General features: G+C 38.7%; 1 protein-coding gene across 1 annotated transcript; it reads right to left on the bottom strand.

Moving 5' to 3' along the window:
• Window positions 1-529: 529 nt before the first annotated feature.
• Window positions 530-8,796, bottom strand: CCDC169 (coiled-coil domain containing 169). The gene is made up of 2 exons (XM_012727116.1): window positions 8,190-8,796; window positions 530-540 (listed from the first exon to the last, which is right to left on the bottom strand). Exons 1-2 carry the CDS (start codon window positions 8,794-8,796, stop codon window positions 530-532), a joined length of 618 nt encoding a protein of 205 aa, XP_012582570.1.
• Window positions 8,797-9,674: the final 878 nt, after the last annotated feature.

Here is a 9,674-nt window from a genome sequence, read left to right as displayed (position 1 = left end):
ACAGATTTGAGGAGTGAGAAGAAAAATTCAGCTTTGCATTTTTGAGATTTGAGAGCAAGTGGAGATAATCAAGTATATAGTTGGATATCTAAGTTGTGAAAGACAGCTAAGAACCTTTGATCTTGATTAGTGCTACTAGTGATGATTAGCAAACAAAAATGTTTCCCCTTCAAGTATGTTTATATTTCAGTTGATTTACATATCGCAGAAAGGACCCAGGCTCAGCAAAAGCTTGCCATATGGCAACAATTGTGATTTTACCATAAATTCATGACATTGTATGCTCTGCAACATTAACCTAGTAGGTATACACTAGTGTTTTTTTGAATTAACGATTAAAGTAATAATGATTCCATGCTATTTATTCTTGTTAAAGATGCATATTAATAACTACACAATTTTAACATTTACAGAGTGCTCACTACAGGCTGAATGTCTGACAACCCCCTCTCCCCCACAATTTATATGTGGAAATTCTAGTCATCAAGGTGGTAGTATTAGGAGGTGGAGCCTTTGGAAGGTGATTAGATTATGAGGGAAGGGCCCTCAAGAATTCATTAATGGGTCATAATAGAGACCCTAGAAGGCTCCCTTTACTTCATTCACTTTATGAGGACACTGCAAGAAAGTGCCAGTTATGCACCTGGAAGAGGGCTCTTACCCAACTGTGATGGCACCTTGATCTTGGACTACCAGCCTCCAGAATATGGCAAAATAAAATTCCACTGTTTGTAAGTCATGTAACCTATTGTATTTTGTTAAGGCAGCCTGAAGGGACTAACAGGGTCCTTGTACATCAATTATACAAGTTTATTAAATTTTTAATTTGAAATAGTTGTAGATTTATGTAATGGAAACAATAACACAGCAAACTCCTGTCTACCCTTCATGTACTTTAACACTAATGGTAACATCTTGAAAAACTCAAATAAGATCATTATATTGGTGTTGACATAGTCAAGGTATGCAGAGATTTTATCACCCCAAGGATCCCTTGTTGGCCACATCCCTCCCTCCCTGCCTCCTCCTAAACTCCATTTCTGCAATTTTTTCATATCAAGAAATATTACATAAAATAAGAATGTTGTCTAAATAAAGTCATATACATATAACACATTTAAAAAAGCAAAATTACAAAGCAAAGATCTATGGTAGTGATCTGGCAACCTGTTTTCCAGTGTCATCGCAGCTTTTTCCCTTCCCACCAGCATGTATGACGCTTCCAGTTTCTTCACATTCTGGTCCAAACTTGTTTTCGTCTGTCTTTTTTGGTTATAGTTATTTTGGTGGGTGTGAAATATTCTCTCAATGTAGTTTTGATTCACATTTTCCTGATGACTACTGATGTTGAGGATCTTTTTATGGCTTCATCGGTCCCTTGCATGTCTTTGGAGAAATGTCTCTTTCAAATAGTAGTTAAACTCACTTTGAAGGTTCCTGGTCTGCCAATGTGTTAGACCCCTATTCTGGGTCAATTTTGATTGACTGATCTCATTATGAGTGATAAGTTCTTGCTTTTTTGGATGCTAGGGATGTTTTTTTCTTTTATTTTTAACTTACAAAAAAAGTAAGCTTAAGAAAAACCTTAATGATATGTTTAATTTACATACCATAAACTTCACCGAGTGTAAATGTTCAATTCAGTGACCTTTAATAAATGTACTGAGTGTGCAACCACCATGGTAATATATTTTGATAACATTTCTATCATCCTAGTAAGACCCATTTTCCTCTTTATAGTTAAGTCCTGTTCCCACCCCTAGCTTCAGGAAAACTTTAATATACTTTCTGTCTCCATAGTTTTTATTTTCCTGTGCAGTTCATGTCTATGGAATACTGAAGTCTGTGGTCTTTTACATTCAGCATCTTGGATTTAGCATGATTTTGCATTCTATGTTGTAGCGTATAGCAATATTTATTCATTTTATTGTTGAATAAAATTCCATTTATGGATATACCATATCTTATTTACTTTTCCACCAGAATATGGGCATTTTATATGTTTTCACCTTTGGGCTATTAATGGATAATGCTGCACTGAAAACTGAGTGAAAATCGTTGTGGGGCATGTAGTTTCATTTCATTTTATAGGGTAGATATTGGGGTAGAATCATTTAATTATATGGTAAATTTATATTTGACTTTAAAAAATCTGATGAATTGTTTTCCAAAGTGACTGTATAATTTTGCATTTCTACTAGCAATATATGAGCGTTGTTACTTCTCAATATCCTTGTCAATATCTGTTATTATCTATCTTTTTTATTATAGCCTTCTAAGAGATTTATAGTAGTAGCTCACTGTGATTTTAATTTGCATTTCTCTCAAGATTAATGATGTTGAGTTTATTAGCCACCAATATATCTTCTTTGGTGAAATGTCTGTTCAATCTTTTCCTGTATTTGTCTTATTATTGAGTTTTTCATTTTTTATTCTGAATACAAATCCTTTGTCAGATATGTGATTTGCAAATGTTTTCTCAGAGTGTGTGGCTTGCCATTTCATTTCATACTGGTATTTTCAAGTATATATTTTGAATTTTGATAAGTTTAACTCACCAATTTTGTCTTTGATGAATTGTGCTTTTTAGTCTTTAAGAAATCTCTGCCTATCCCAAGGTCACAAAGATTTTTTTTTCCTATGTTTAGTTCTAAATGCTATGTAGTTTTGGCTTTTATTTTAGTTTTGATGCATTTTGAGTTTATTTTTTGTGTATGATGTGAGATAAAGATAAATTTATCTTTTTTGTTTGTGGATATATTGTTTGTCCTAGCACCATTTTCTGAAAGACTCTTATTTCCAATTGATTGCTTTGGTATCTTTGTCACAAATCAATTGACCATAATTTAAGAGTTTATTTGTGGACTTTCCACTTTGTTCCACTGATCTATATTTCTGTCTTTATGTCACTATCATGCCATCTTGGTAACTGTGACTTTATAGTAAGTTTTGAAATATGGAAGTGAAACTTCTCCAATCGACTTTTTCTTCTTTAAAGGTTTATTTATTTATGCATAGAGGAACTGGGTATAGACCAAAGGCATGGGGGTGGGGGAGAAGATTCACCAGAGACAGTGGGGAGCAGAATAGGCAGAGGCACTGAAATGCACCGCTGAGGGCAGCAGCAGGTGAAGCAGGAGAGGTCTGCCAGCCATGTGGGTCAACTCCCTCTCTGGGGAGCCAACTTATGCCACAGTGGCTGTGGATAGCCTGATAGCACTTTGTCTTCAACCCCTGCGTCACCAGGGAGGCCCCAACTGACTCTTTCCTTACAGTTTTTGTTGTTGTTGTTGTTGTTATTCTGGGTCCTTTGTGTTTCCTTGAACCTTTTAGGATCAGCTTGTCGATTTTTGCAAAAAAAAAAAAAAGCATGCCGGGATTATTAGATTATTATGTTTTATTTAATTTATACATCAGTTTGGTAAGACTGCCATCTTAACAATAACAGGTCTTTTAATTCAAAATGTGGAATTTCTCTTCATATAGATCTTTAATTTCACTCAACAATGTTTTCATACTTTTTATATATAAGCCTTAGACATGTTTTGTTAAATTTATTTCTAAGTACTCTATGCTTTTGATGCTCTCTTCCTTATTTCATTTTCACAGCTTGTATTAGGAATGGTTTATTTTTATATTTAGCTTTTATCTCACACCCTCACTAAATTCACTTATTAGTCTACTAGTTTTTTTGTGTGTGTGAATTCCATCTGACTTTTTATATTGATGATCATCGTCTACCAAAAAACAAAATGGTTTCACTTCTCCTAATAGAATCAGGATACTTTTTATTTCTTTTCCTTTCCTGATTGCACTGGCTTTGAGCCGTCCCTGCAATATTCAAGGAAAGTGAACAGAATGGACATCTTTGATTTGTTTCCAGTCTTGGAGGAGAGCATTTACTATTTCATCAATGATACTATAAAGATGATATAAAGTGAACAACAGAATTCCCTCATGTCCTTTATTAATTTGTGAGATTTGCTTTCTATTCTGTGTTTGTTTGAGATTTTTTTTAATTGTGATAAAATATACATAACAAAATTTTACCATTTTACATGTACATTCAGTGGCATTAAGTACATTCACATTGTTGTGTTACCATCACCAGCACCATTTCCAAGACTTTTCATCTTCCTTAACTGACACTCTACCCATTGACCACGAACGCCATTTCCTGACAACTACTATTCTAGTTGGTGTCTCTCTGAGTTGGACTGCTACAGGCATCTCATATAAGTGAAATGTAATATTCATTCTTTTGTGACTGGCTTGCTTCATTTAGCATAATGTCTTTATATCGAAGCATGGCCAGAATTGCCTTTTTTTTAAAAAAAAAGATTTATTTATTTATGCATACAGAACTGGGGTACAGGCCAGAGGTGCAGGGGCAGTGAGAAGATTCACCAGAGACAGAGTGGGGAGCTGAACAGGTAGATCCATGAAGTACACTGCTGAGGGGAGCAGTGGGTGGGTCAGGAGAGGTCTGTCACACCATGTGGTCACCTCCTGGGCAGGCGGGGATCGAACTCATGCGGAAGCGGCTTTAGCTTCTCAGTGCTATGCTTTAACCCACTGCGCCACCAGGGAGGGCCAGAATTGCCTTCTTTTTTAAGGCTGAATAACATTGCAGTGTAGATATGGACCATATTTTGGGCATCCATTCATTTGTTGATGGGCACTTGGTATGCTACCCTTCTTAATCCATTTCGGCTGCTATAACAAAATCCCACCGAATGGGTAGCTTATAAACAAGAGAAATTTTATTTCTCGCATTTCTGGAGGCTAGAAGTCCATGATCAAGATGCCAGTATGGTTGGGTGAAGGCCCTCTTCCTGGTCCTTACACGGTGGATGGAGATTGGAAGCTCTGTGGTATCTCTTTTATAATAGTACCAATCCTATTCATGAAGGTTCCACACTGATGACCTAATAGTGTCCCAAAGGCTGTCACCTACTAATAGGTAGAGCTTGGGGAATTAGAATTTAAACATTAATTGTTGGGAGGAGGGGTGTGGCTACAACTGTCCACACCACAGCACCACCTTTTGGCTACTTTGTGCAATGAGGCTATGAACAGGGGCATACAAACACCTGTTGGTAATCCTGCTTTGATTTTTTTTTTTTTTTTTTGGTATATACCCAGAAATAGAATTGCTGCTGGATTATATGGTAATTCAATGTCCAATGTTTTGAGGAACCACCATATCATTTTCCACAGTGGCTTCACTAGTTACATTCTCACTGGTAACACATAAGAGTTCTAATTTCTCCACATCATCACCAACACTTGTGGTCCTCACTCTTTTTTGTTTTCCTCCTCCTCTCCTCTTTCTCTCTCCCTCTATCCTCCTCACCTCCTACTGGGTCTGAAGCCTCAACCGAGGAACAAAGAGAAGCCTGCTTTGATGACACCATCTTGATGTGAATCTGATTGACCAACCCACTAGGGCTGAAGTCAGCAGTGGGCTCTTGGAGTCCCTACTTAAGTCTACTCTTCCCATGTGTAATCAAGGCATTGGATTGCCCTTTGGAGAAATTTCTTGGCAAGGAGTGCCGGCATTTTTCTCCAGTGAGCTATGGGAATTTCTTGGCTATGCAGGTGCCCTCTTCACAGAAAAACATTATTTCAAAGTCAGATCTCTTTGATGTTGCTTGTTTTGCTATTTTCACAGCTTGTTCTCCGATCCAGTGGGCTGTAAGGGATCCTGTCCTTGGAAACCTGTGGCTTAATATTTATTTATTTTTTAAATGGAAGGGGGGAGGGGCACTTTAATCCTGCTCCATCTAGAACACCCGAGTGAGGTCTCAGATCACTGCAGTCACAAATCTCCAGTCTGTGTGCTTGGAACTCTTTTTTTTTTTTTAAAGATATATTTATTTATGCATACAAGAACTGGCCAGAGGTGCAGTGGGTGAGAGGATTCCCCAGAGACAGAGTGGGGAGCAAACAGGCAGATCTACTGAAATACACTGCTGAGGGGAGCAGCGGGCTGGTCAGGAGAGGTCTGCTGTGCCATGTGGGTCACCTCCCTGGCTGGGAATCGAACTGGTGCTACAGTGACAGTGGATATCTTCAGAGTGCTATGCTTTAACCCATTGTTCCACCAGGGAGGGCCCCTATTACTAATATTCAAATGTTTAATTTGCTGCTAATACTAAGAAGGATAGTATAAAGCCTAATAATTTCACTTATTAAGTTGGACAAATAAATTATATGTATGTTCATAGGCCTTAAAAGAGCCATTCTCCTATTCTCATTCTATACCCATTTCTAGACTTGAGTACTGTGAACACTCGCAAATTTTGGTGCAGAGGTCATCATTACGGATTAATAAAAATACAGAATGACTTAAATCATCAAGTGCTAAGTGGCAGTAACTTGTCTTTGAGCACATATTATTTTTCTAGAATGATAAGAAACCTTAGAAGTGGCACCACAGCTTTCCCACTGTCATTTTACAGGTGTGGGAAATAAAGATGAAGTGAAGGCATATGTGTGTGTGTGTGTGTGTGTGCCCAAGATATCATAAATCCATGGCAGATTCCTAATTGAAGGTTATTTCCATAATATGTTGTTCCAAGTGGAAGTTTAAAATATCTTTGATTTGAAGTTTTCTATAAACCTTGGGTTTAAAAAAATGAATGCAATGTAGCCTAAAATAGAAAAATGTTTTTGTGAACTCACATTTTCAGCTAACAACCAATTAGAAACCAATACAGTAGCAATGCTGCTATAAGTGTCAGAGGAGCCCAGGGCCCTCCCTGGTGGCGCAGCGGGTTAAAGCACAGCACTAAGAAGTTTAAGCCACTTCTGCATGAGTTCGATTCCCGCCTGCCCCGGAGGCGACCACATGGCACGGCAGACCTCTCCTGACCCGCCCGCTGCTCCCCTCAGCAGTGTACTTTGTCAGTAGGCCTGTTCTGCTCCCCACTCTGTCTCTGGTGGATCCTCTCACTGCCCCTGCACCTCTGGCCTGTACCCCAGTTCTGCATGCATAAATAAATAAATCTTTAAAAAAGTGTCAGAGGAGCCCATTCACCCGCACGTGCCCCTCACACTCACACACCCCCACCAACCACCCCTGTATTTCTCCACCCCAACTCTTCCTACACCCGCTCCCTGTCCTGCATCCTCTCACACCCTCTATCCCCACTCTTAGCCTCTCCACCCCACCCTACCTCTTTCACCCCATCTGACACCCCCTTCCCCCCCTCCATCCCTCCCCCCACCTCTCCCCTTTCCCTCCCACCACCTCTCCACTTTCCCACCCTCCACTCCCTTCACTCCTCCCCCACTGCTCCTTGTGACTGCCCAACCTAAGTATAGGTCAGGTAGGACTGAATGGTGCAGTTTCATTTCTGAAACCACCGGGGTGTTGTTTTTAATATGTAACACAGGGACGTGAGCCAGACTTCCGCCAACTTTAAGAGACAGACTGTCTTCTGGAGAGGTCTTGCAAATCTTCACAGACCTTTGAGAACTTCATGTCTGATTTTTGCTGCAAACCACTGCCAGTGTGCTGCTCCTGCCTCTGGCCTTGCCTCCAACATGGCTTGCTGATGGGTGCTGACAGGTGTGACCCCGCCTATGCCTGACACCTGTAAAGAGCTAGCTATTGCTGGTCTACACCTGGCAGCTTGCTAAGAGCTATAACTCTGGTACCTCAGGCTACCACTTTCCTTTTCCCAAATTTTTCACCTCTCTCAATCCATTGTGTAAAAGCTCTGTTACTTGTTGCACCCTGAGCCTGAGTTGTGTCCTGCAATTGTAGTTTCAAGTATATGGGTAAGGACCCACAGACTGTGGCGTTTGCACCTCCATCCCCCCAGTTTTACATGGTTTCAAGAGTAGATTAGGGGGGTATTATTAAAAGCAAGTGTAGTGAGGTCAATCTTCAAGTTTTCTAGGTTATTTTATGAATCATACACACTATTATTAGATATTTTAGTATCACTAAAACTACTTTCTAAAGTATATTTTGAAACTAAGCTAAATTACTAAGAAATTTACTTTGGCGCAGAAAAAGACACTTCTGGAAGAAGAGCAAAAAGAGCTTTAATAACTCTTATCTATTTCACTCCCTGAAAAATGTGTTGAACATATTACAGATAAAAAGGTAAGAAATAAAAATCCACCCATTTCTGGAATCATGAATCAAACTTGGGAAGTTGGTTTCCCTTTGTAGCCTTTTTTTGCTGGTTCTTTCTTCCAATTTATGATCTTCTGACTGGGTGGATTGTATTTTCCTGTTTTCATTACATTATCTTTCAGTCTTTGCATTTGATCCATCTGCTGCCTCCTAGAAACGGAGTGTGAGTTAGAGAGCTGGTATAATTCATGTAGGCATACACGGCGTTCATCATCTATCCTCTGGTAAGCCTTTGTTTCTTGTTCCAGTTTAAGTGCACAGGCTTTCACTTGACATTCAAGACTTCTTTTTTCTTTTTCTAGCTGTTTAAGTAAGGTATGTAAGGCCTCTGCTGGCATTCGCTCGTAGGCACGAATAGAAGATAGTCTATCTGCAGGATTTTCTTGGATTTTATCCATTTTCTCTTTGAGAGCAGTAATTTGCTTTTGTAGATGTTTATTTATCTCAAGTTGTGTCTCATAACGGATTTTCCATTCACTGCCTTCATTGTCGTCAGTGAGTTTGTCTTCCAGTTCTTCTATCTTTTGTTTCATTTCAATTACTGAAAGTTTTGCTAAGTCTCTCATATGTGTTTCTTCCAGTAACTCCAGTTTAAGGCGGTCAGTGCTTATACCTTCAAAGTTATCCTCTTTTCCATCAGCCATAGTGTCTAATCAGAGGTCACTTCAACTTTCCCTTCACACACCTTAGAGAAGAAGACCTGAAGGGACACCCAGAAGCTGAGAAGAAGAAAGTGTTGCTGAGAACTGTTGCCATGGAGTACTGGCTTCTAGAATTTTTTATTGTTTTCCTCATAACTTTGAACATGTCATGACAATTTCTTGTTTTTTTATGGGTTCTAATGTAAAGTCAGCTGTTAGTCTTAATATGGTTACTTGGTTTGTGAAATATCATATTCTTCTTGTTTTTTATAAGTTTTTTTCTCCTTAGGTTTCAATAATTTAACCCTGATCTTTCTATCTATAAATATCTTTGGGTTTGTTCTATTTGGAATTCATTGAATTTCTTGAATGTGTTGATTAAAGTTTTTCATCAAATTTGAGATGTTTTCATCCATTATTTCTTCAACTATGCCCCCTTTTCCCTCTCATCTTTTGGGACTTGCATTATGTATATGTTGTATCTCACAAGGCTATGAATTTCTTGAGTTTTCTTCATCATTTTGTATTTTATTTTTTACACTGGATAAACTCTCTACAGCTATCCTTAAGTTTGCTGATTCTTTCCTCTGCCAGGTAAGTCTGCTATTGATCCCACTGAGTAAAATTTTCATTTCAGTGTATTGTACCTTTTAAGCTCAGAATTTCATTTTTAATAATTCATACTTACTTATATTTTCTATGGAATGAATCATTGTCACCATACATTCCCCTAGTTTTTTTTTAAAGCTTTTATTTATTTATGCATACAAGGACTGGGGTATAGGCCAGAGGTCTGGGAGGTGAGAGCATTCACCAGAGACAGAGTAGGGAGCAGAACAGGCCAATCTAGTGGAACACACTGCTGAGGAGAGCAGCGGGTG

The sequence above is a fragment of the Condylura cristata genome, unplaced genomic scaffold (genome assembly GCF_000260355.1).
Source record: "Condylura cristata isolate star-nosed mole 26May11 unplaced genomic scaffold, ConCri1.0 scaffold00019, whole genome shotgun sequence".
Lineage (NCBI taxonomy): Eukaryota > Metazoa > Chordata > Mammalia > Eulipotyphla > Talpidae > Condylura > Condylura cristata.
Note: the sequence above shows the minus strand (reverse complement) of the source record. Positions and strands in the feature narration are given on the sequence as shown.

What these genes read in the sequence shown, in the direction of transcription:
- CCDC169 (XM_012727116.1), bottom strand. Translation starts at nt 8,796, where the DNA reads ATGGCTGATGGAAAAGAGGATAACTTTGAAGGTATAAGCACTGACCGC.